Raw genomic sequence first — 26,959 nt, 5'->3', positions numbered from 1 at the left:
AGTTTTGTTCATTGAAAAAGATATAAATAGTGGTGCGATGTATGAAAATATGCTGAATGTCATTCATATGGGAAGAAATGCAAACCAGAGCCAACCATGAGATGTTATTTTGCTCTTTGAATTGGGAAAAATCAGAAAGTTTGTTATTATTTAGTATAACAAGGATATAATTTCTGCTCCATTTTTCATATTTTTAACTAATTTTGAATGAATAACTAAGTAAGGATATAATTGGTACAACCTTTGGAAAAGTGAATTGTCAATCTTTATGATAATTAAGGGTCAGCAAATACTCTGCTTCTTCCACTACCCTGAATTAACCTGAAAATAGAGCTCACAGGTGAGCAGGAATGCACACGCGGGATGTTCAGCACAGCATGGGAGGGAATTACAAAAAACTAGAAATGCCCTAAAAGTCCATCAGTGAGGACAAAGAACTACCATGAAATAAGATGCCTGGATCTCTATGTGCAGATACAGAAGAACTTTTAAGTGGGAAAAGCAAGTAGCAGAACATAATCATAGTATAATCTATTTATTAAAAAAAGAAGTGGAAGGGGTGCCTGGGTGGCTCAGTCGGTTAAGCATCTGACTCTTGATTTCGGTTCGGGTCATAAGATTAAGACCCGAGTCAACCTCCATGCTGGAAGCAGAATCTGCTTGAGAGCCCCTCTCTCCTTCTTCCTCTGCCCCTCCCCCTGCATACTCTCTTTCTCTTTAAAATAAATAAATAAAATCTTAAAAAAAAAAAAAGAAGTGGAAGATAAATGAATATTTATGTGATATCCAGGGAAATTTGAACAACTTTATGGCTTCTGTCATCACTATACAATGATGTATTCCAAGGAAACTCCAGCCTGAAATCTTAAAATCAAAAAGCAGCTTAAATCTTTACTAAAGTTTGTTGACAGGGCATCCATGGGGAATTCCATTTAAAGCATATGGCCAAGCCTTGGAATTCCTCTGCCCAGATCTTCCTTCGAAGTTCAACACATATAGTCCCTGTCCTCAGTCTCTAATCTCATTCTCTCAAGAGATCCGCAGCTGTTTCCCCCAAAGCCAGCTTGTCTTGGTATGTGTATGGGTCTGGAAGGAAGGTGTACTCTCTGCCTGGGAGGTGGAGGGGAGTGGGAATAGGGAAGTGCCTCCTTACAGGTTCTGCCTCCGCCATCAATACTTATGGATGCGTGAAGATTAAGGAAGGGCTTCAAGAGAATCCTTAGCAGAATGACCCATGGGCCCAGTGACAAGGAGGAAGACAGCAAGCCTCTCCTTCCAGGAACAAGTGTCAGCTTATGGTCAGAGCAAACCAAGCATGAGTGCTGCCTTTCTTTCACTGCATTGTGCCACAGCTGCCACTTGGAGGCAAAGTTCAGGCTCTTCGTTGACCCTCTGCTGAGTTTCTGTCTTCCAGCTCTAGGATGGGTTGAGCAGACCCAGAACACAGGGTCCTAGAGCATGGAATGTTGTTTGCCCATCCCTGGAAGGAGGTAATGGGAGCTGCCCTGAGACTCAGAGAAAAATATGTGACTCCAGAGTGTACAGAACTTCTCTTTCCTTCTTACCATTGAATAGGACTCTATTCTGTGCATGTCCCAGAGTTTATTTAGCCCCTTCTCTACAGATAACATCGTATTGCTTCCTCTGCAGTAATGCTGCAATGAATAGTCTTGTGTAGATAATCATTTTGCATTTTTGACATCGTATCTTTGGTGTAAATTTCTAAAAGCCAGAGTGTTGGCTAAGAGGGGAAATGCAGATTTAATTTGCTAGGTATTGGTAAATTCCCTTCCATAGGGGCTGCACTATTTTTCATTCCCTCCAGCAATGTAAGAAGATGTTTCATCATATTAATCCTTTGTCTATAATATAAGTTGCAATTTTTTAAAATTTGTCATGTGTCTTGCTATCCTATTTGTGTGTTGTGGAGCACACATATTTGGGGGGGGTTCTTTACATGTTTAAATTTTAAACAAACCTCGACAAATTTAAAGAATTGAAATCATACAACATAAGCTCTGATTACAATGGAATGAAATTAGAAATCAATAACAGAAGGAAATTTGGGAAATTCACAAATATGTAAAAATGAAATGGTGTGCTCCTAAGTAACCAGATTAAAGAAGAAATCACGAGAGAAATTAGAGCATACTTTGAGGTGAATAAAAATAAAAACACGACATACTAAAACTTTGGGGATGCAGCTAAAGCAGTGCTTAGAAGGAAATTTCTGGCTATGATCATCTATATTTAAAAAGAAAGATCTCAAATCAATAACCTAACCTTCCACCTTAAGAAACTAGAAAAAAGAACAGACTAAACCCAAAGCAAACAGAAGAAATAACAAAGATTAGAGCAGAAATAAATGAAATATAGACTACAAAAACAATAGTGAAAATCAGTGAACTCAAAGATGGTTTCTAAAAAAATCAACAATGTTGTCAAACTTTCACTTAGAATGACCAAAAAAAAATAAGAGACAAGGCTGAAATTACTAAGATCAGGACAGAAAAGGGGACATCACTACCAACTGAACAAAAATAAAAAGAATTATAGTAGAATACTATGCACAATTGTACACCAACAAATTCAATAACCTAAGTGAAGTGGATAAATTCCTAGAAAGGCACAACTATCTAAACTGGCTCAAGAAGGAATAGAAAATCCAAACAGAATTATACTAAGTAGCTACATTGAATTAGTAATCCAGAAACTCCCCAAAAGAAAAGCCAGGCTCAGACAGCTTCACTAGTGAATTTTACCAAACATTTGAAGAATTAACATTAACCTCACAAACTCCTCCAAAATATAAGAGAGGAGGGAACACTCCCCAGTTCAACCTGTGAGCCCAGGATTACCCTAAAACTAAAACCAAAGATACCACAAGCAAACTACAGACCAGTATCTCTTATGAATACAGATGCAAATACCCAACACAATATTAGCAAATCAAATCCAGTAATATATAAAAAGGATTATATAACATGACCAGCTGGAATTATCCAAGGATTGCAAGCTTGATTTAACATCAATCAGTAAAATATGTCATAGTAACAGAAAAAAGGAGGAAAAAATACCACATGATCATCTCAACACAGAAAAAGCATTGACAATATCCAACACCCTTTGATGATGAAAAATTCAGTGAAACAGTAAGAGAAGGGAACTTCCTCAACCTGATAAGGGAAATCTATTAAAAATCCACGACTAACATCATATTTAGTTATAAAAGACTGAATTGCTTTTTCTGTCACATCAGGAGCAAAACTACGATGTCCACTGTCACAGATTCAATTAACATTATACTGAAGTGTCTGGCCAGCATAATGAAACAAGAAAAAGAAATAGAAGGCATCCAGATTGTAAAGGAAAAAGTAGAACTATCTCTACTAGTAGATGATATAATATTTTCTGTAGAACATCCTAGAGAATCTACAAAAACTTAGAACTAATAAATCAGTCCAACAAATTTTTAAGATGCAGGATCAAAATGTAAAAATCAATTATAGTTGCATATATTTTCAATGAATAGTTTGAAAATGAAATTAAGAAAACTATTTACAATAGCACCAAAAAGAATAGAACAATTGAGAATAAATGTAACAAAATAAGTACAAGATTTTATACACTGAAAACTATAATACTTGATGGAAAGAAGTTAAAGAAAACCTAAATAAATGGAAAAAACATCCTGTGTTTGTGGTTTGGAAGACTTAGCAATGTTAACATGGCAATACATCCAAAATTGGTCTGCATATGCAGTCCCTATAAGAATCCCATCTGAAATAGTCACAGAAATTGACAAGCTGATCCCAAGATTCATGTAGAAACACAAGAGATTCAGAATAGTCAAAATGATCTTGAAAAAGAAGAACAAAGTTGGAGGAGTCACACTACCTGATTTCAAAATACACTACAAAGTTATAGTAACCAAGACAGTGTAGTATTGGCATAAGGATAGACACATATAGATCAGTGGAATAGTCCAGAAATAAACCCATGGCATTCATGGTCAGATGAACTTGGTTAGGGCACTAATACAATCCAGAGGGGAAATAATCATTTTTTCAACAAATGGTGCTGGGACAACGGAGTATACAGATGGAAAAACAAAACCAAGTTGGATCCCTACCAACACAATATACAAAAAATAATTCAAAATAGATCACAGACCTAAATGTAAGAGCTAGAATTATAAAACCCTTAGAAGAAAACATGAGATTAAATCTCATGATTTTGGATTAAGCAATGGTTTCTGTGATATGACACCAAAAACAAGTGACAAAAGGAAAAATAAATTGGATTTCATCAAAATTAAAAATCTTTGTACTTGACAGACATCATCAAGAAAGTGAAAAGACAACTCCCTGAATGGGTGGAAATATTTTCAGATCATGTATCTCATAAAGGGATTGTATCCAGATTATATAAAGACCACTTATGAGTCAACAAGAAAAAGACAAAATAAATAAGCAAAGGATCTGAATAGACATCTATCAAAAAAGATATAAAAATGTCCAATAAGCACCTGAAAAAAATGCTCAACATCATCAGTCATCAGGGAAATAAAGATCCAAACCACAATGAGATACCACTTCACACCCACTAGAATAGATAAATTTTTTTAAAAATTGGACAATCTTTACCAAATGATGGTGAGGTTGAAGAATTAGAACCCTCGTACATTGTAGGAGGGAATTTAAAATGGTACAGTCACCTTGGAGCATGGTTTGGCAGTTTCTCAAATTTTTGATCATGGAGTTACCATTTGGCCCAGCAATTCCACTCCTACATGAAGAGCCAAGAGAATTGAAAACATGTTCACAGAAGAACTTATGCATAAATGATCATAGCAGCATTATTCACAACACGCAAACAGTAGAAACATCCAAATGTCCATCAACCGATGGAGGAACTAATCAACTGTAGTATATCCACTCAATGGAATAGTAGTACTTGGCAGTAACCAAGGAAGAAGTACGGACACATGCTTCAGCAGGGATGAGCCTTGAAAACACGCAACGTGGAAGAAGCCACATCTCGCATGATTCCATGTATATGAAATGTCCAGAATAGGCAAAGCTACAGAGACAGAAATTAGTGATTGCCCGCAGCTGAAGGAGGGACAAGGAGGGAGGGACTACTCATTGGTACAGGGTCCCTTTTGGGGTGATCAGAGTGTTTTTATTAAGTCTAGAGGACTGATGGTCGTTGCACATTTCCGGAAATAAGCTAAAAATCATTGAGTTGTGGGGGCACCTGGGTGGCTCAGTCAGTTAAGCGTTTGCCTTCGGCTCGGGTCATGACATCAGGGTTTTGGGATAGAGCCCTGCATGGGGCTCCCTGCTCAGCAGGGAGTCTGCTTTTCCCTCTGCCTCTGCCCTTCCCCCTGCTCTCTCTCTCTCTTTCAAATAAATAAATAAAATCTTGAAAAGAACCATTGAATTGTGCACCCTAAAATGGTGAATTTTATGATGTGTGAATTATACTTGATAACACTGTTATTTTCAAAATGTGGTCAGATTTATCAGTCATATTGCTACTAGGTTTTGAGTCACAGTTAAGAGGATTACACCCTCCTAGGTTAAAAGGGAATTCACTTGTTTTCTTCTATTGCTTATGTGGTTTCATTTTTTACATTCGTGTGTCTGATGCATGTGGAAGTGTCCTGGTTTCTCAGTGAGGAATGAATCTGACCATCTCTCTCCCATGTGGCCCCCAGTTGTCCATACTGTTTATTAGCATAATAAACAGTTCTGGGGGTGTCCAGTCTCCTGTCCTGGGCCACTCTCTCCTCTGAGAGGGAACAGTTAGCATTGGATCCTAGCACCTTTCCCTGGAGAAAGTATCAAATTGTTAGTCAGGATTTTGATTACAACCAGTTTTTGTTTTAAAGATTTTATTTATTTATTCATGAGATACACAGAGAGAGGCAGAGACATAGGCAGAAGGAGAAGCAGATGCCCCACAAGGAGCCTGATGTGGGACCCGAACCTAGGACCCTAAAGGCAGATGCTCAACCGCTGACCCACCCAGGTGGCCCCTTGTTTTTGTTTTTTATCACAATAATTTCCCATCAAGGAGTTTACAGTGATTAACTGAGCAGTTAACTCTGAGCACTGCCTCCAGGATTAAAAACTGTATTAATATAAGGTTACCTCTTACATGGGAATATTATTGGGCATTTCCCATGCTTTTAACTAAGGTCATTGCCATGGCCTGCACATTGGTGTCCCAACAAAATGTGTATGTTGAAACCTTCACACCCAAGATGATGGTATTAGGAGGTGGGTCCTCTGGGCCTTGAGTGAGTCACAAGGATGATAGGATTAGTGTTCTCACAGAAGAGACCCCACAGAGCTCCCTAGCCCCTTCAGCCGTGTGAGGATGTAATGAGAGCCACCCAGGAGAGGGTTCTCACCAACCATGCTGGCACCCTGATCTCAGACTTCCAGCCTCCAAAATGATGAGAAGCAAGCTTCTGTTGTTTATAAGTCATCCAATGTGTGGTATTTTGTTAAAGCAGCCCTAATGGACTATGACAAGTTTGAAAGAAGAGCTATTAACCAAATGAACTCTAAAACCACTGGTCTGAACTTGGCTGATCTCATTCAGCAGCATTTTTAGATAGGGTCACTGTCAGAGTAAACAATGGTCTCCTTATTTTGGCCAGTAGCATTCATAACTCATATCTATTAAGCTCCAGCTGTGTGCTAGACAGCATGCAGGGGCCTGGCTGTGTCCACTGGCATATACCACCATGGAGTTATTGGGGTGCGTTTGGGTGTATCCATACCTCTACTCCCCCACAGACTCAGCAAGGGTGCTAGAGGAAAGCCCTTTTCTTCCTCTGTTTGGCCCCCACTTACACCTGACCCAGAGCTCAGTAGATAAGATACAGAAACCACCAACTTGTCCATTTGAATTCACATCAGTTATCTCAGATGCCTGAGGAATAAGATTGGACCTCAGACTTTACAAGTTTTAGACACCGACCTCATTTAACCTAATTTCAAATAATGGTAATAAGAACTAACATTTGTCCAGAGCCCACTAGTTAGGTAGTGGTCTAGCACTTTCCATACTTGCATCCTTCCATCCATTTGACCTTCCAATCACCCTTCTAAGGTAGGTGCTGCCATTACCTCCAGAAGGCACAAGAGGGCGATGTAGACACACCCAGCTGGGTGCAAAAGGAGGATGACTTGGTCATTCCATTCTTCATTCTGTGGCTCTCTGTGCTCTGGGGCCTCCTTCACCCAGTGTGTATGATTAAGTCCTGGGATACTTGCATGAACTGGAAAGCCCCAGGGTATTATCTTGAAACAGTATAAATTTTGACCTGACATGAACCCTACCACTGCTTTGCTGAACGGCCCACACTGGAGCAGGTGGGGTGGAGGCGAGGTTCCGGGGCGGGAAGGAAATCGGTCATGAAAAGTAAACCCAGAAGGACCTGAAGACATCCTTCTCTTTTACCAGGAGAAATCTGTGCCCCTACGCCCATTCTGAATGATACCGCAGATGAGCAAGATTCTAGGCAAATCACTTACTGACCTGCAGAGAGCTCTGGAGGTTCAACAAACTGAATTCGAGAAGCTCTTAATGAGCACCTACTGTGTACATGGCACAGTGCTAGGCACACATGACTCTGAGGAAGAGGACCCAGGCTGCAGCTCTCCTGGACAGAAAGGAGGTGGACAGACACCTCACAAGAGGATGGTCCTGGTCAGGCAGAAGAAGAAGGGAGCCTATAGAGAGCCCCCCCTCCCCCAGGTCTTCCATGGGGAGTAGCACCTATGCTGAGCCTGGAAGCAGGAGGAGAACCTTGATAAATGGTGAAGGAGTGGGCCTCTTTCCAGGTAGGAGAGACACCAGAGTGAGGGCTGAGGGAGCCGGGGGTCCATGGTGGGAATGAGGCTTCAGTGTAGGGAAGGGAGGGAGTAGGGAGAGGCTAGGCTTCCTGCAGATAACCCCCATTTTTGTGCCAGTCCCCTTTTTTAGGTCATGAATTTTGCAGTGGTGTTTTAATGTGTCTTTTTGTTGTCATTTTTACAAGAGGTGACAAGATTCAGACATAAATCCTTGCTAAGACCATGCAGCCATTAAGCAGCCAAGGTAGGACTTGAACCCAAGCCTTGTCATCCGAGGTTTTTTTTTTTAGAGATTTTATTTATTTATTTATTTATTTATTTATTTATTTATTTATTTATTCATTCATTCATTCATTCATTCATTCATTCATGAGAGAGAGAGAGAGAGAGAGAGAGAGGCAGAGACACAGGCAGAGGGAGAAACAGGCTCCCTGCAGGGAGCCTGACGTGGGACTCGATCCTGGGACTCCAGGATCACGCCCCAGGCTGAAGGCATCACTAAACCGCTGAGCCACCAGGGCCACCCTGTCATCTGAGTTGAATGGCATTTCCACCACCATGTCTTAGCACCATTGGTTCTTGGGATGCCGCTGGAAAAATCCGGGTGCCTCATGTTTAATTTCCCTCTAGGTCTATTTTCTTCCTTTGTGCCCATCTTTGCTAAGAGGAAGTTGGATTCAGCCAGAAGTTCTACTTTACTAACCTGAAAAGTATATTTTTAAAAACTACTTTTCCATGACAGCAGTAACAGAAGTAACTGGAAAGTAGGGCAAAAAATTGAGAATCTCCTCAAATTCCACCACTTAACAAAAACCAATGTTACCATCTTGGAGTGTTTCCTTCCTGTCAGTTTGCCTATGTTGCAATATCCCTCCCTGTGCTCAATGCCATAAGCATTTATAACGCATTAGATCCTTGGCATAACCACCATTCTTTGCTCTACTAAACCATACTGCAATCAGCACCTTCATTCATACTGCCTTTTTTCTTTTTGCATAATTTTTAAATGGGTAGAATTATTCCCTTGGAAATCAGTTCCTTAGAAGTAGGTTTGGTGTGAGAAAGAGTGGCTTAATCCCCAGTGTTTATAAACACGATCACCTCCCCATGGCATGACTGATTTCTTTTTCTGTCTTCAGGTTGTGCCATTTTATATTATGGAAGTATTAAATAAAGGAACTCTCTTACTTCTGTGCTTTTTATTTCCCCTCAGAAGGATGGTTCCTCTTTCTTTACCAGAGTGGTGTTTGTCCCGAGTCTCTTGAGCATGGTTTCTGTGGTAGATGTTTAAAATCTGGGAAGAAGATAGCCTCACACGCTAGCTCTTCCTTCTGTTTCATCAAACTGTGTCCCCAGGGCTTAGCTCAGCATATACTGGGTATATGGTATTTCTAGAATGAATGAGAAATAAAGAAATGAATTCTTGGAAGAAGAAGGAAGTGTAGGAAAGGATTCGTTGTGGTAGTTCTGTATTTCTGTGTTTCTTTGCTGCTATGCCAGAAAATTCACGGAGGAGTGGGCTTCCATCATTTTCTCTCTGGTTTTTGGATCTAATGAGACAGAATCAACTCACCTTTTAGTTCCCATGTGTTTGCCAAGCACATTGTGTTCCAGATATGCATGCCATGTTTGGTTGGAAGCACACAGCCTGGGGGGTGGGGGTAAGACTTTGGTGGCAGGTGTGGGGGTTCCAGGTCCCAGCTCCACTGTTGGGAACTGAGTAGAGAGAGCTTCTCTGATGCTTCAGAACACTGGTCACCTCGTGGAGGGGGTTGATGAGAAACCCTGGATTGCATGGGTTTGGCAGGAAGGCAGAAGTAGGCAGGACATTTCTTACATCATTAGCTAGAACTCAATAAATGGCACCGATTACTGGCATACTAATTATTATTATTATTATTACTAGACCATTTTATTTTATCTTTTAAAATCTATGTTGTGCTTGTAGATTATTATCCCAAGAGATTTTCTTGTTCTCTGGCTCTTCCCAGAACTGAAACAACTTGTTTTTACAACAATTGATTCCTTCAGTTTAGATAAGGCCGTCAAAGAACTAGTTTGTTGAGCCAGGGTGAAAGTGGTCAAACTTAGGCTAGATATATTTCATCTTTTAATTTATTTTTTTGTTCCAAAGTCAACAAGAGCTTGGTGAAGAAAAAAAAATACTGGAAAACACAAGAAAACCCAAATTAAAAAAAAAAATCTCCATTCATTGCACCTGCTGAAGGCAATTGCTACTGTCATTTTGTGTGTTCTTCAGACTTTCTGTCCAGAGGAACAGACTAAATTTTTACAAACAAAAATAGCAGATTATACACATTAGAAACCTTTCTTCAAAGCACTTTAATCTCAGATAATCTACCAACCCGGAGTAAATTCTGTTATTTTGCATATTTTCAAAGGGTGTCAACTAATTTACTGTGTTAGGTATTTCCCCATGATGTTTCAATCCATGCCCTATATCCTACTCTTTTTGGTTAATATTATATAAGTATTTTTCATTATTAGTCTTCATTATCTGTTTTAATGGCTGCATGGTAGTCGCTTATTTTGAATGATCTTGAAGCACTATTTTAAAAGTCAGCTCTAGCTGCTGTAACAAATTGCCACAGTCTGGATGGCTTAAACATTCATTTCACACAGTTCTAGAGGCTAGAAGTCCAAAGTCAAGGTGCCAGCAGACTGTTCATGATGAGGGCCCACTTTCTGATTTGCAGACAGCCATCCTCTCATTGGATCCTCACTAGGCGGGGAGCAGCGAAGTAAGCTCTCTTGTGTCTCTTCTGTGTGGTCACTAATCCCATTGTGGGGGGCTCCATCTTCATGACCCAGTCACCTCCCAAAGGCCCTGCCTCCTAATACCATCATACTGGGAATCAGGGTTAAAACATGAATTTTGGGGGCACCTGGATGGCTCAGTGGTTGAGCATCTGCCTTTGGCTCAGGACATGATCCCGGGGTCCTGGGATCAAGTCTCACATGAGATTCCCCGCAGGGAGCCTGCTTCTCTGCCTGTGTCTCTGCCTCTCTTTCTGTATCTCTCATGAAGAAACAAATAAAATCTTTTTTTAAAAACACGGTAATTTTGAGGGTACCCAAATATGCAATTCATAACAAGTATTAAATTGGAAAGCAGAGTAGTGGAAATTCTTAGCTCTGGGGTCAAAAAGACCTGCTTCCACTTTTGCCCAGCTACCAGCCAGCTCTATCACTGTGAATGGTGTCTGCATCCTGGCCTCCCCCATATGTAAAATGACACCAATGACACCTACTCATAGCATTGCTGTGAACATTAGATTAAATGACAAAAATCAGTACTTGGCACCTAGACATTGTCTTTGCTAAAAGCCATTCCCTGATTCCCTGATTCCCTGATATTGGCCATTTACCTTGTTAGCAGGTTCTTCCCTCCGATGTCGTAGGTTACTCTGCAGAGTAGTGACTTAACTTAGGAGTGGATCTTTCTCTCCATTATTTATTCAGATAAACTCTAGGAGAATAAGATCTTGTTATATAACATTGTTCTATTGCTTTCTGAAACAGCCATGCAATTTGCCAGTCCTCCCCCAACAATGACAAATGTCACCACGCTCTGGCCAGGTGGGCATAACATGGCATTTTATGATTAATTGTATTTGTTATTTCTAAAGAAAATAGCACTTTTACTTGTGATTTTTCCCTTGTGTGAGCTGTCTGTATATATAACTGCACATCCCCCTTTTATTAACAAAAAGCCATTTGGTGAGAACATCCACAGAGAAGTTGTGCATCTGTGCTGTGAGGCTCCGAGGTAAGAGAAACACTCAGCCTCCATTGCCAGAGTGCTGTTCTGCATGAGCCATGAGTCAGGATGCCACCGTTCCCTGCGCTTTCTTTTCCGATGCTGGTTGATCCAAGTGGCCCACTGTGATGGGGCTGAGCACCAGCCATCTGGAGCTGGAGAGGAATTATCACCCGGGGTCACCCCGGAGGGACATGTTGCCCTCCACACCCCCCAAGCTCTGCATCTTCCCCGAACAAATAAAGGGTTGGATTTCACCGTAATTCGACCCAGAGATGAAAACTGCTTGCTGAGGCTAAAATCCCAGAGTGATAGCTGCAAAGAAAGAAGCATCCTTCCAGCTGATGGCTGGAAAATCTGGGGCTATAGCAGGTGAGCCCCTGCAGGGCCAGGAGGGTGTCACCTCTGGGGAGGGAAAGCCCCTGCTCCTATGCTCTGGCCGCTCGGGGACTTGGTGGAGAATGCACAGCAAGGTCCTTAAGCAATTATGACCAGGTCAGTAGCATCCTAAAGTTTACCTTTGTTTGCTTGGTTGTGGGTTAGTAGATATGTTTTTACTTTCTGCTACTCTATTGATAGAGATGAATGTAATAAAAAACGTTCATGAATGTGCAAGTAAAATGTTAGTGTCTCTTCTAGGATATACAGAGGATGCAACAGATTTTGAATTGACAGCATTCTCTTTCTATCATACATGTTTTCTTTGGTGGAGAAGAGAGAAATATATATATTATATATAGATCTATAATATGTAACATATAATTATAACATAATGACATATAACATATAATATTGACATAACTCTATTTTAGTTATATACACATGCACACACACACACACACACACACACACACACATATATGAGGCTAACAGAATTAAAGTCACTCTCATATTACCTCTCCATTATCCTAGATTTGCAAGGAAAAAAAAACAGTAAAAAGAGAATTATATTCTGATTTTTGGGTCAGGAGGATAACTTAACAAATATCATTCTGCAAGAAATGGTAAGACTCTCCTTAGGATATAAGGAAAGAACAACAGCAACACAAAGGATATAAGGACAGAACAGACTCCAAACAGACAAAGGACTCTCTTTAAGTGGGTACGTCCACAGGAACTGTTCCTGTAAGGGACATGGCTTTTACAGTAGACATCACTATAATATTCATGGAATTCTATTTTACTGTTCCCCCCAAATAAAAAAAATAATTTCCATTAGTTTTCCTGTAATCAGAATACTCTGTATTTCTAGAACCCAAATTACAGAAATATTTAGATACCAAGTTATTGGCAACTAACATTTTCTTCCATTTCTGGAAGAAATGGCTAAATATGTAGAGCACACAGGGTCACTGAAAGTATTTCTTTATAAATAGAATATTAAATTGAAAGTGATTTTCAAGAACTAAATAGTGTTCTCATTCCACAGGCTTTTAAATATTGTTTTAACCAAATACTTCCTCACGTAATGAACTTTAATTAGTGTCCACGTCCAGCATATATAAATACCAGGCTATGTAGATAATGAAATTTGTCACCACCAGAAATATGCTGTCCACTTGTCACTTCCCAGCTTACAATAGATGCTTCTTGTATTCCTAAGAATTTTACATGGACTCAATCCATAACCCTCGCCATCCACTGTATTTGCAGTCTCCTCTCACTAGCTCCTAATTAACTGACTCCTAAAATCAAACAAGTATCACCACCAAAAAAGAAAAAAATCACTCTCTTGTTTTTTGCTTCTCCTCCTTTACTTGGTAACTTACTTCATTAAGCATATTAATTTTGCATTAAAAGTAAGTGAGATGCCTATTGGTAGTGTGTGTATATATGTCCATATAAATATATGGACTTTTCATTGCTATATAAGAAAGTAATGACATTGTCATAGAGAACTAACTAAGCTAACTAAGCTAAGTAGCTAACTAAAAGGAAATTTTTTTTAATTTGAAGCTGAGTCATCCTAATGTTCTATGATTGTTTTCCTACTGGTTCTCATTGCTTATTTGATACATTAATATTTTATTGAAATAGAATACATTTTGAGTACTTATATTTTAAAAAGAGTTTTATAGCCGTATGAGGAAAATATTTAGAACTGTCATATTTTATTGCACACAAAAATGTAATATGGACAGTGGTTTATTAATGGGCACAATAACTGAATAATCTCAAATGGAGTCAGTACATTCCTCTGCTTTAAGTTTAAATCAGAGGTTAACAATTGTCAATTACAAAACTGGTATTTGGGGCAAAGTACTATAAAAGTAAATATTTACCTCTAAGAAATGTGTCTGATGGTGGGAGGAGAGACTTCTGCTTTTTCACATGATATATTTCTGTAATCTTTTTTTTTCAATGAGAATTACATATGTAATTCTTTTATTATATGTGTAATCTCTTTAAAATGTAAAATAAAACAGTCATTTAATTCCATTATGGGGAACTTGGGAAATAAAGAAGAATCTTTTTCTAATTCCATCATTAATTCTACCCTAGCCCATCCTCAATACTATTATTGAGCATTAATACTCAATATAATATATTATTAATATATATTACATATAGTATTATAATAATATAATACTATTATTAGCATTGTGGTCTTTTTTCTTTCAATGTAAATATGTGTTAACCCTTCTCTTTATAATTTCAGGAAATTAAAAGAAAGTGGCAGATTAAATTAAATGCATGAGGCTTCGCGGATGTTTTCCCAATAATGTCCTCCCAATAATTCAATTGCACCAGAACCCCCAGCTCTCAGCATCAGTGACAGTGGACATGCGTTGTCCATGCAACCTAAAGGAATCAGATAGAAAACTGAAAACACCACAATATTGAAAAATACATAAATAGAATAGAGTCTGGGCTCAGATTACATAATTAGCTGCACATATGCTTCATTATTTAAAAATCAAGTGAAAGTAAAATCCACCTTGTAATTTGACATACACCTTATACCCTAGCTTCTGCCTTCTTGGTGTCGCTTAACTGATTGGAAGATGGACTATTTTTATCTACATTCCTACAGTGAACAGAAGAGGTTACTTCCTACTTGCGTGTACACAGAGGCACTCACATGCACACGTGCACATACACACACACACACGCCTGTATTTTACGGAGATAAGGGAAATATTTGTTTAATTTTGAAAGATGAGCAACAACATAATTAAGTGCCCCTTCTGATGGATGATGCTGCCATCAATTCTACCTCTTTCTCACAACCTGCCAATGCCTCTCTCCTTCCAGCCAGCTCTCCTCTGCTGTCCCAGGGTCTCTGATGGTAAATAATTAATAAGACTGTTAGTGTGTGATGGGAGTGAAGCTGCCTTGCTAACAAATGCAATGACTCACACACTAAGCCATTTTCTGATTCCTCTTTGCAAAAATACACAGCCAAAAAATACCCCAATAATCTCCACTCAGACACAACAATCTTTTTTTTTTTCAGACTCAGCTTACTTTTTTGTTTATTGGAATAAACCAAAACACAAAAGTAGTGTTTATGACCTGGTATTGTTCATTTTTCTTTTTTTTATAAATTTATTTTTTATTGGTGTTCAATTTGCCAACATATAGAATAACACCCAGTGCTCATCCCGTCAAGTGCCCACCTCAGTGCCCATCACCCAGTCACCCCCGCCCCCCGCCCTCCTCCCCTTCCTCCCCTTCCATGAGAGTTAGGAATCTCTCATGTTCTGTCTCCCTTTCTGATATTTCCCACTTATTTTTTCTCCTTTCCCCTTTATTCCCTTTCACTAATTTTTATACTCCCCAAATGAATGAGACCATATAATGTTTGTCCTTCTCCGATTGACTTATTTCACTCAGCATAATACCCTCCAGTTCCATCCACATCGAAGCAAATGGTGGGTATTTGTCGTTTCTAATGGCTGAGTAATATTCCATTGTATACATAAACTGCATCTTCTTTATCCATTCATCTTTCGATGGACACCGAGGCTCCTTCCACAGTTTGGCTATTGTGGACATTGCTGCTATAAACATCAGGGTGCAGGTGTCCCAGCATTTCATTGCATCTGTATCTTTGGGGTAAATCCCCAGCAGTGCAATTGCTGGGTCGTAGGGCAGATCTATTTTTAACTGTTTGAGGAACCTCCACACAGTTTTCCAGAGTGGCTGCACCAGTTCACATTCCCACCAACAGTGCAAGAGGGTTCCCCTTTCTCCACATCCTCTCCAACATTTGTGGTTTCCTGCCTTGTTAATTTTCCCCATTCTCACTGGTGTGAGGTGGTATCTCACTGTGGTTTTGATTTGTATTTCCCTGATGGCAAGTGATGCGGAGCATTTTCTCATGTGCTTGTGGGCCATGTCTATGTCTTCCTCTCTGAAATTTCTGTTCATGTCTTTTGCCCATTTCATGATTGGATTGTTTGTTTCTTTGCTGTTTAGTTCAATAAGTTCTTTATAGATCTTGGAAACTAGCCCTTTATCTGATATGTCATTTGCAAATATCTTCTCCCATTCTGTAGATTGTCTTTGAGTTTTGTTGACTGTATCCTTTGCTGTGCAAAAGCTTCTTATCTTGATGAAGTCCCAATAGTTCATTTTTGCTTTTGTTTCTTTTGCCTTCGTGGATGTATCTTGCAAGAAGTTACTCTGGCCAAGTTCAAAAAGGGTGTTGCCTGTGTTCTCCTCTAGGATTTTGATGGACTCTTGTCTCACATTTAGATCTTTCATCCATTTTGAGTTTATCTTTGTGTATGGTGCAAGAGAGTGGTTTAGTTTCATTCTTCTGCATGTGGATGCCCAATCTTCCCAGCACCATTTATTGAAGAGACTGTCTTTCTTCCAGTGGATAGTCTTTCCTCCTTTGTCAAATATTAGTTCACCATAAAGTTCAGGGTCCACTTCTGGATTCTCTATTCTGTTCCATTGATCTATGCAGACACAGCAATCTTGCATTGGTGTTTTGAAAAAGATGTGGATTGTGTGTGATGCTTTATCCACTTACACGGATTTTCAGAATGGTTGCCTTTGAAACAGTGAAAGTTATGGCTTAGAATGAACGGTAAAGGGCCTGAACGGTTTCAAGGGCCATTGCTATAAGCAGATTGTCCTTGCCTTTCTACAGAGCAGGATTTTTCTGCCCTGATGGTGGAGCTCATTCAGTATGCCATATGGTGGGCCCTGAATTGAGGGCATGATATTTTCATTCACTTCTGTCTACATTTTGTTATGAAAAATTTTAAACATGAAGTTGAAAGAATTGAACCATGTACATCCATTATCCACTACCTGAAGTCTACAATTAACATTTTCTATAATTGCTCTCTCACATTCTACCGATGTGTCCATCCCTCTATTCATCCATCAATCCAATATTTTTAGTGTATCCCAAAGAAAGTTGCATGTATCTGTACACTTCACCCTCAAAATCTATAGCATTTGTATTATTGACTAGAGTTCAATATTGTTTATAGCACTTGGGGGTAGAATCCATTTAGAGCAAAATGCACAAATCTTCACCAGACTGACAAGTTTTGACAAATAACACCAATGTGATGAAAAAAAATCAGTTTCCCCGTGCCTTCCCTGGCAAACTTCATACCTGTCCCTGCCTCCAGGAAGCACTACTCTGATTTTTTTCCTTCCATCGATTAGAACAGCATATAAATGGAATCATTGTGTGCAATCATTCTTTCACTTAGCATTATGTTTTGAGCTTTCCTGTCACTCATTTCATGGATCAGTAGTTCATTCTTTTTTTTTATTGCTGAGTAGTTATTAAACCACAGTAGTTGTTTATCTGTTCTTCTGTTGATGGACACTCGTGCTATGTACAGTTTGGAAATACTATGACTGAAACTATGAACATTCTTAGACAAGTTTTTTTAGACCTATTTCTTTTGGGTAAATATCTGAGAATAGACTTGCTGGATCATAGGATAGCTGTATGTTCAGTTTTGTAAGAAACCACCAGACCTGTTTCCAAGTGGTTATACCATTTTATACTCCAGCCGATAAGGTAAGAGTGTTCTGGTTGCTCCATAACCTCACCAAGTCCTGTAAGTCTTTTTAAATTTTAGTAATTCTGGTGAGAGTGTAGTGGTGTCTCCTTCTGATTTTAATTTGCATCTCCCTGATGACTAATGATATTAAGCATTTTTAATATCTTCTGCTGTTCCAATCGTTGCCCATTTTTAATTGGGTTGTCCTATATCACTGAGTTATAGGAGGCTTTTTGTATTTTGGATACCATTCTCTCTCTTTTGTTTTTAGATTTATGTTTTGTAAGTATTTTCTTCCAGTATTGTTTATTCATTTTTGGAAGGTAGATCAGGGCAGCCCAGGTGGCTCAGCGGTTTAGCACCGCCTTCAGCCCAGGGCATGATCCTGGAGACCCGGGATCGAGTCCCACGTCGGGCTCCCTGCATGAAGCCTGCTTTCCCTCTGCCTGTGTCTCTGCCTCTCTCTCTCTCTCTCTCTCTCTCTCTCTCATGAATAAATAAATAAGATCTTTAAAAAAAATGGTAGGGACGCCTGGGTGGCTCAGCAGTTAAGCGCCTGCCTTCAGCCCAGGGCGTGATCCTGGAGACCTGGGATTGAGTCCCGCATCAGGCTTCCTGCCTGGAGCCTGCTTCTCTCTGTGCCTCTCTCTCTCTGTGCCCTTCATGAATAAATAAATAAAATCTTTTTAAAAATGGTAGATCAATCCTTTGATGAACAGAAATTTTAAATTTTGCTGAAGTCTAATATAGCAATTTTTCCTTTCATGGTTATTGCTGTGTCCCATCTAAGAAACTTTTGCTTAACTCTCAAGGTATAAAGATTTTCTCTTGTTTTTTTTTTCTATAAGTTCCATAATTTCAATCTTTATTTTAGGTTATGATCCATCTCAGTTTAATGCTTGTGTGTGGCAAGATGTAGGAGTCTGTGTTTCCTTTTATTCATTGTAGATGTCAAGTCATTCCAGCACTATTCATTGAAAAGACTGCTTTCCTCATTGTATTGCCTCGGCACTCTTGTCAGAAACCAGTTGGATGTACAAGTGTGAGTGTATTTCTCAACTCTATATGCTGTTCCATGGACATATTTGTCTATACTAGTACCCCAATGTCTCAATTACTGTAGCTTTTTTTTTTTTAAGAGAGAGCATGCAAGCAGGGGGTGGAGGGGTAGAGGGAGAGAATCCCAAGCAGACTCCATGCCCAGCATAGAACCTGACATGGGTCTCTATCCTACTACCCTGAGATCATGACCTTAGCTGAAATCAAGAGTTGGACACTTAACCGACTGAGCCACTCAGGTGCCCCTGATTACTTTAGCTTCATAGTAAGTCTTGACATCAGGTGGTGTACATCTTCCAGTTCTCTTCTTTTTCAAGATTACTTTGGATGTTTAAAATCCTTTGAATTTTGGGATCCCTGGGTGGCGCAGCGGTTTGGCGCCTGCCTTTGGCCCAGGGCGCGGTCCTGGATATCCGGGATCGAATCCCACGTCAGGCTCCCGGTGCATGGAGCCTGCTTCTCCCTCTGCCTGTGTCTCTGCCTCTCTCTCTCTCACTGTGTGCCTATCATAAATAAATAAAGGTTTTAAAAAAAAATAAATAAAATCCTTTGAATTTCCATATAGATTTAAAGATCAGATTGTTAATTTCTATCCCCCCAAAGCCTAAGAGAATTATGGCTGGGATTTTATTGAATCTATAGTTAAAATAGGGAAGAATTGACATGTTAATAATATTGATTCTTCTAATCCATGAACATGGGATGTCTTTCTATTTATATGAGACTTCCTATCTTTTGTTAAATTTGTTTCTAAGCATGTAATTTTATGCTATTGGAAATAATTTTTTCCCCAAATGATAGCTACTATAGGGTGATTCACTTCTGTGATGAGAATATTTGGAAGCCAGCCATGCTTGGCATTATTTCCACATGAGAAGCTTCTTTTTTATTCATTCCTTCAAAGAGGCAATGGAGAGATGGAGGGGGTTCACCCTAGCCTGAGAACAGGGGGGCCAAACTTCAGTTCAGGTTTGCCTTTTACTGACTCCGTGGACTTGGCCAAGAATGGTAGGAATCTCTCCCTATTTCACTCAAAAATGATCAGGACATAACTCTTCATTTATTGCAGTCTTTTAAGTAATATTTATAGTGATAAAACTTTTAGCTAGGTTCATTTACACACTTGGAAATCTGATAGAAGCCTTGTATTTTCTCCTCAGAAAATGTGTGTGTGTACATGCTCACATTGTTTTATGTTCAATCTAGGATGTTCAGGCAACCTCTGAAGCCTGTCCATCAGCTGTTGGAGTCCACAAAACACCTGTTCTAAGGGGAGAGCTCAATGAGGGTGGAAGCTGACTCCCTTTACTTCTACATCTTCAGCACCCTGTCTGGTGCTTGACCTATCACAACTGCTCAGTGGATGCCCCAGCACTGCAGCATCGTGGCCTCCTGCAAAGCTAAGCACTCCTCCTAAGCAGCACTTGGAACTGTGCTCAGTTGTCCTGGAACAGCCTGGACCATCTTCCACCCAGTAAAGCCAGTGTCCAGGAGGTATCCCCTAAGAGGATACCCTGAGCCAGTCACTCCAGTGGTCCAGGGGCATCCCAAGGCCCAGAGTTCCAAGAGATTGCCAAGATCATAATGTGGCATATTTGTGTGAGGGCAAGTATGGATGAGGGCTGCTGATTCTAAATCCTATGCTCTTAGTGGAGTTTTCAAGGCAAAGAATGTATAGATTTCCAAATCTATCTAGTATTAGACCTTTCTTTCTTCCACCTCTAGATACTATATCCCCATGAAGGAAACAGCAGGGAGACACTTTGGCTGGACTACCAGCTCTCCCACCAAGCCCTTGCTTTTCTGTTGCTGTCGGTGAGATCAGCCTGTCTGTTACCAGCAAGGAAGCTGCCCTAGGTGTCTTGGATGTACTCCACAGCAGCACAGTCTGGCTTAGCACCAGCCCCACACAGGAAGTCCCTCCCTCAGGGCTGCAGGTCCCAGGGTCTGATGTCCTTGATGACACTGGCATTATTTCAGGGCAACCCCTTTCTCTTCCTAAAGCCTCATAGAAGCGCATCCTGCCCTCCTCTCCAGTGATTCCCGTGAGCAGCACTGGCAAGTAATAGTGACATTGTGTGTGCTCTTCTGTATTCTCAGGTGCCGAGGACATGGGCAGCAAACCGTCCACACCAGGCAGTGACCCCACAACACAATGCCCTGGGACAGAAGGCATTCATGCTGCATACAAGCAAGGAGACCCCAGCAGGGCCCGGCACCTGCTCAGAGAGGCTTGTGATGAGAGCACGTCCCAGCTGGAGAAGGTAGGGTCAATGCTGGCTCCTCCAGCCAGAGTGGGGACCTGGCTTGGATGAAGGCTATCACTCAGATTATTTCCTTCTTATCATCATAATCAAAAATGGGGATTTTTCCCCCCTTTTTCACACGTAAACTGATGGGTGCCAATCCTTTCAAGCCAACTTCTTAAACTGCCACCATCTCTATGCAAACCCTTTCACCTTCCCAGAAGACAGGGGAAGAGTAATTGAAATGTGAACAACAAAAGGCCGATCTGAAGGTTGAACTTACCATATTCTTTTACATTTCTCTTCCATGATAAAAATAGCACATGCTCAAAAAAGAAAATTTAGAAATATGTAAAAGTAGAGAGGAAAAGAACAAGAAAATAACCATATTTCTAATGCATCCAAACAGTCCCACTTGACAATTTCATTATATTTTCTCTCTGCTGATCTGTGCATATGTCGTTGTTTCTAATATAGATATAGTCACATTGTATATATAGTTTTGCATGCTGTTTTCTTACATAAGATTATATTAAGCACTTTCCATATGATTATAAATTCTGTATGTGCTGCAAAGGAAGAAATATTTTTACACTTCATTTTAATTGATAAAGCATTGAACCCAGTAGACGTCGTTAAGCTATGTATGTAATACCTAGAGCAACCACTTTAAAAACAATGCAAAGGGATACACTCAAAAACACTATTGACCAATCAAAATGGAATTTCTGTTCTGTTTTTAGGATTTTATTTATTTAGGGACACCTAGATGGCTCAGCAGTTGACACCTTTGGCTCTGGGGGTGATCCCGCAGTTCTGGGATCAAGTTCCGCATCCGGCTCCCTGCAGGAGGCCTGCATCCCTCACTGCCTGTGTCTCTGCTCCTCTCTCTGTGTGTCTCTCATGAATAAATAAATAAAATCTTTTTTTAAAAAAGGAGGGTCCCCGCTGAGCAGGGAGCCTGATGTGTACTCAATCCCAGTACCCTGGGATCATGACCTGAGTGGAAGGCAGATGCTTAACTGACTGAATCACCCAGGCGTCCCTCAAAATGGAATTTTTTAAATGTCTCAGAAACCACAGGAGAGCAGGGAAAAAATATCAAAGAAATGAAAAAGCAAACAGAAAACAAAACAAAAAAATTAGCAGGCTTTAGCCTTAGTATATAAATAACTATATCAGCATAAATGGCTCAAATACATGATGAGATTGCAGAGTAGATTTTAAAAACATGAGATTCTATATGCTGCTTATGAAACTCACTTCAGTAGGGTATATGTAGATTGAAAGTAAACGGACAGAAAAAGATATACCATGCAAACATTAATCAAAAGAAAGAAGGAGTGGCTAAATATCAGATGAAATGAAACTTCAGAGTAAAGGGAATTACCATGGACAGGGAGGATATTTCACAATGATGAAGGGATCAGTCCACCAAGAAGACATAGCAATCCTAAATGTGCATGCACCAAACAACAGAGCTACAAAATATGTTTTACAAAACTGATATAACAGAAAAGAGAACTAGATAAATCCACAATCATAGGTAGAGAGTTTGATACCCTCTCTCAACAAGTGATAGAGTAACTGGGCAGAAAAGCAGCAAGGATATAGAACTTAACAACACCATCCATCAACAGAGTCAAACTGACATTTATAAAACATTCCACACAGCAACAGCAGAATGCACATTCTTTTCGAGTGTCCACAAAACATATCTCAAAAAAGACTGCATACCCTAGGCCATAAGATAAACCTCAGCACATTTAAAAGAATTAAAATCAGACAGAATATATTCTCCAACTTCAGTAGGATCAAATTGGAAATTTATAACAAAAAGATAATAGGAAAATCTCCAAGCACCTGGAAACTAACCACAAACTTTTAAATAATCCAAGAATCAAAGAGAAAGTCTCAAGAGAAATTTTTAAAATGCAGTTAACTGAATGAAAATGAAAATATAACATTTCAAAATTTCTGGGATGCAGCTAAACCAGTGCTGAGAGGAAAATTTATAGCACTAAATACTTACATTTAAAAAGAAGAAAATCTCAAATCCAAGCATCCACCTAAAGGAACTACCAGAAGTACAAAATAAATCCAAAGCAAGTGGGAAAAAGGAAATGCTAACGAGTAGAAAATCCATGCAATTTAAACAGAGAAACAATAGAGAAAATCAGTGAACTAAAAGGCATTTTTTTTTTGGAAAAGATTAACAAAATTGACAAACCTCTAGCAAAACTAACAGATAAAAGAGAAAAATCACTAATATCAGGAAAGAAACAGGGAATATCAGCCCATACCCTCCAAATATCAAAAAGATTGTAAGGGAACAATATGAACAACTTTACACACATAAATTTGACAACTTAGATAAAATGGACCAATCCTGGAAAAACAGGAACTACAACTCATTCAATATAAAATACCCAATTTTAAGAACCCTTTAACTAATAAGGAAATTTAAAACCTCCTAAAAAGAAATCTACAGACTCATCTGGTTTCATGGGAGAATTCTGCCAAATGTTTAACGAATTAATACCAACTCTACAGATACTTTCCAACATTTTGTAAGTCCAATCAATATACCTGATACCCAAACCAGACAAAAACAGTACAAAAAAGGAAAGTATAGACCAATGTCTATCATGAATATAGATTCAAAAAGCTTAACATATTACAAATGTATTTCAGCAATATATGGAAAGAGTTATATACCATGACTGAGTGAAATTTATTCTAGAGATACAAGACTGGTTCAGTACTCAATAATCAATCATACAATCCTCCATATTAATAGAATGCTATGGACTGACTATTGGTGTTCCCCCAAAAGGTGTGTGTTGAATAATGTGATTGTGTTTGGAGCTGGGGCTTTTTATTCTGTCCATTTATTTCCAATCTACATATACCCTTCTGAAGTGAGTTTCTCATAAGCAGCATATAGAATCTCATGTTTTTAAAATCTACTCTGCAATCTCATTATGTATTTGAGCCATTTATGCTGATATAGTTATTTATATACTAAAGCTAAAGTCTGCTATCTAATTTTTTTGTTTTGTTTTCTGATTGCTTTTTCATTTTTCTGATTTTTTCCCCTGCCCTCCTGTGGTTTCTGAGACATTTAAAAAATTCCATTTTGAGGGACACCTGGGTGATTCAGTCGGTTAAGCATCTACCTTCCACTCAGGTCATGGTCTCAGGGTCATGGGATCGAGTCTCATGTCGGGCACCACGCTCAATGCAGAGTCTGCTTGAGATTCTCTCTCTCTCTCTGCTTCTCTCTCGCTCGTGCTCCCATTCTCTCTAATAAAAAAAGAAAAAGAAAATGCATAAAAGAAATTATCCATAAAAGAAAAATAATTGATAAATTGGACCTCCTCAAAATTAAAAACTTTTGGGGGCATCTGGGTGGTCAGTCAGTTAAGCATCTGCCTTTGGCTCAGGTCATGTTCCTGGGGTCCTGGGATCAAGCCCCACATTGGGTTCCCGACTCAGCGGGAAGCCTGCTTCTCCCTTTTCCCCCTGCTTGTGCTTACACTTTATCTCCCAAGTAGCATAAAATCTTTTTTAAAAATTAAAAACTTTTGCTTTGAGAATATGTATAAGAGAGTGAAGAGACAAGCTACAGATTTGGAGAAAATATTTGTAAATCATCTATCTGACAAAGAGCTCATATCTCGTTCGTACATAAAAATCTCCCAACACTCAACATTAAGAAGCAAACAGTCCAATTAAATAATGTGCGAAACAGATGAGGAAACATTTTGTTGAGGAGTACAAATGGCCAGTAAGTGCATGAAAAGATTTACTGATTGTTCAACATCTTTAGCCAGTAGGAAAATGCAAATTAAGACCATGATGATGGATGCCAGGGTGGCTCAGCAGTTTAGCGCCTGCCTTCAGCCCAGGGCATGATCCTAGAGTCCCGAAATCGAGTCCCACATTGGGCTCCCTGCATGGAGCCTGCATGGAATCTGTGTCTCTGCCTCTCTCTTTCTCTCTCTGTGTCTCTCATGAATAAATAAATAAAATAGTTTTTAAAAAAGACCATGATGAAATATCACTGCACATCTATAAGGATGGCTAAATGTTTTTTTAAATGTGACATCAAATTCTGATGAGGGTGTAGAGAAACTATCTCTCAGACATCATTATGAGAATATAGGATGGAACAACCATTCTGGAAAATAGTTTGGCAGTTTCTTAAAAAACAAACAAACAAACAAACAAACAAAAACACTTACATTATGACCTAGCATGTGCACTCCTGAACCTAGTTTAGCCTAGAGAAATGAAAACTTACATGCACACAGGAGTCTGTGCATGATTGTTCATAGCAGCTTTACTTGTAATAGGAACTGGACATAGCACAAAACTCTTAACACATGAATGGTTGAACATACAATGGAATATAATGTAGATAGAAACTGTAAATATATAAAATATGTAACATGTACCATACATATAAATATAATTCAAAGCATTATAAAGAAACTGAGAAAGAGGAACCCTCTTACACTGTTAGTGGGAATGAAAGCTGATGCAGCCACTCTGTAAAGCAGTATGGAAGTTCCTCAAAAAGTTAAAAATAGAGCTTCTCTACCACCTAGCCACTGCACTACTAGGTATTTACCCCAAGGATACAAACGTACTGATCCAAAGGGGCACCTACATCCCAACGTTCATAGCAGCAATGTCCACAATAGCCAAACTATGGAAAGAGACCAGATGCCCATCAATAGATTAATGTATGGGCAGCCCAGGTGGCTCAGCGGTTTAGCACTGCCTTCAGCCCAGGGCATGATCCTGGAGACCCAGGATCGAGTCCCATGTCAGGCTCCCTGCATGGAGCCTGCTTCTCCCTCTGCCTGTGTCTCTGCCTCTCTCTCCCTCTCTGTGTCTCTCATGAATAAATAAATAAAATGTTTTAAAAAAATAGATGAATGTATAAAGAAGATGTGATGTGTATAGATACAGATATGTATAGATAGTGGACTATTACTCAGCCATCAAAAAAATGAAATCTTGCCATTTGCAAGACATGGATGGAACTAGAGAGTATTATGCTAAGTCAATCAGAGAACAACAATTATCATGTGATCTCAGTTATACGTAGAATTTAAGAAACAAAACAAAGGATCATAGGGGAAGGGAGGGAAAAATAAGACAATATGAAAACAGAGAGGGAGACAAATCATAAAAGACTCTTAATCATAGGAAACAGAGGGTTGCTGGAGGGAGGAGATGGGGGGATGGGGTAACTGGGTGAGAGACACTAAGGAGGTCACGTGATGTAATGAGCACTAGGTGTTATATAAGACTCGTGAATCATTGAATGCTACCTCTGAAACTAATAAAACACTATATATTAATTAATTGAATTTAAATAAAATAAAGAAATTCTTTGAAATATGCAACCACTCAGATTACTCTCAGAGGTTGAGCAGGAAATTAAAAAAAAACTCAAAAGATCACATTCTGTATGATTCCATTTGTATAACAACATTCTCAAAATGGTGAAATTATAGAGATGGAAGAGAGATCCGAAATTTGGGGATGGAGGGCAGTAGAGTGAGAGTGACTATAAAAGGAAGGGCTTAAAAGAGATTGATCTCAAAATGGATTAGTTCTGCATCTTGATCGTGGTAGTGATCACACAAATGTATACCTGTGACCAATGGCAGAATGATATACCCACATTGTACTAATGTCAAATTATTGTTTTTGATCTTGAACTACAGTTGTGTAAGTTGTCACCATTGGGGGAAATGGAGTTACAGAAACATAGATGCCCCTCAAGACTACCTTTGCAAGTTCCTATGAATCTCTATTTCAGGGCAAAAAGTAAAAAATAAAATAAAATTAAGTTAAAAAATAAGTATAGTTCCACTTTAATAATATATAAAAACTGGCAAAAACATATCTCTGGTGTTAGAAGTCAGGATAGAGGTTATTCCAGTAGGACAGTGACAAGAAGGGGGCAGAAAGGAGACTTCTGGGCACAGATAAGAATCT

The 26,959-nt window shown here is 39.3% G+C and overlaps 1 protein-coding gene across 5 annotated transcripts in view; it reads left to right on the top strand.

Moving 5' to 3' along the window:
- The window catches only part of LRRK1 (leucine rich repeat kinase 1), a 121,332-nt gene that overhangs the window by 18,400 nt on the left and 75,973 nt on the right, over positions 1–26,959 (top strand). The window contains exons 2-4 of one of the 5 annotated variants that reach the window (XM_072796624.1): positions 18,585–18,678; positions 19,902–20,189; positions 20,796–20,959. In XM_072796624.1, coding sequence (XP_072652725.1) covers positions 20,807–20,959 — 153 coding nt within the window. In that variant the 5' untranslated portion in view covers positions 18,585–18,678; positions 19,902–20,189; positions 20,796–20,806. Of the gene's footprint in view, positions 1–11,984; positions 12,028–18,584; positions 18,679–19,901; positions 20,190–20,795; positions 20,960–26,959 lie in introns of those variants that run through there. The other 4 variants (XM_072796620.1, XM_072796632.1, XM_072796610.1 and 1 more) reach the window with 4 other exon arrangements.

The sequence above is a fragment of the Canis lupus genome, chromosome 2 (genome assembly GCF_048164855.1).
Source record: "Canis lupus baileyi chromosome 2, mCanLup2.hap1, whole genome shotgun sequence".
Taxonomy (NCBI): Eukaryota; Metazoa; Chordata; class Mammalia; order Carnivora; family Canidae; genus Canis; species Canis lupus.
Note: the sequence above shows the minus strand (reverse complement) of the source record. Positions and strands in the feature narration are given on the sequence as shown.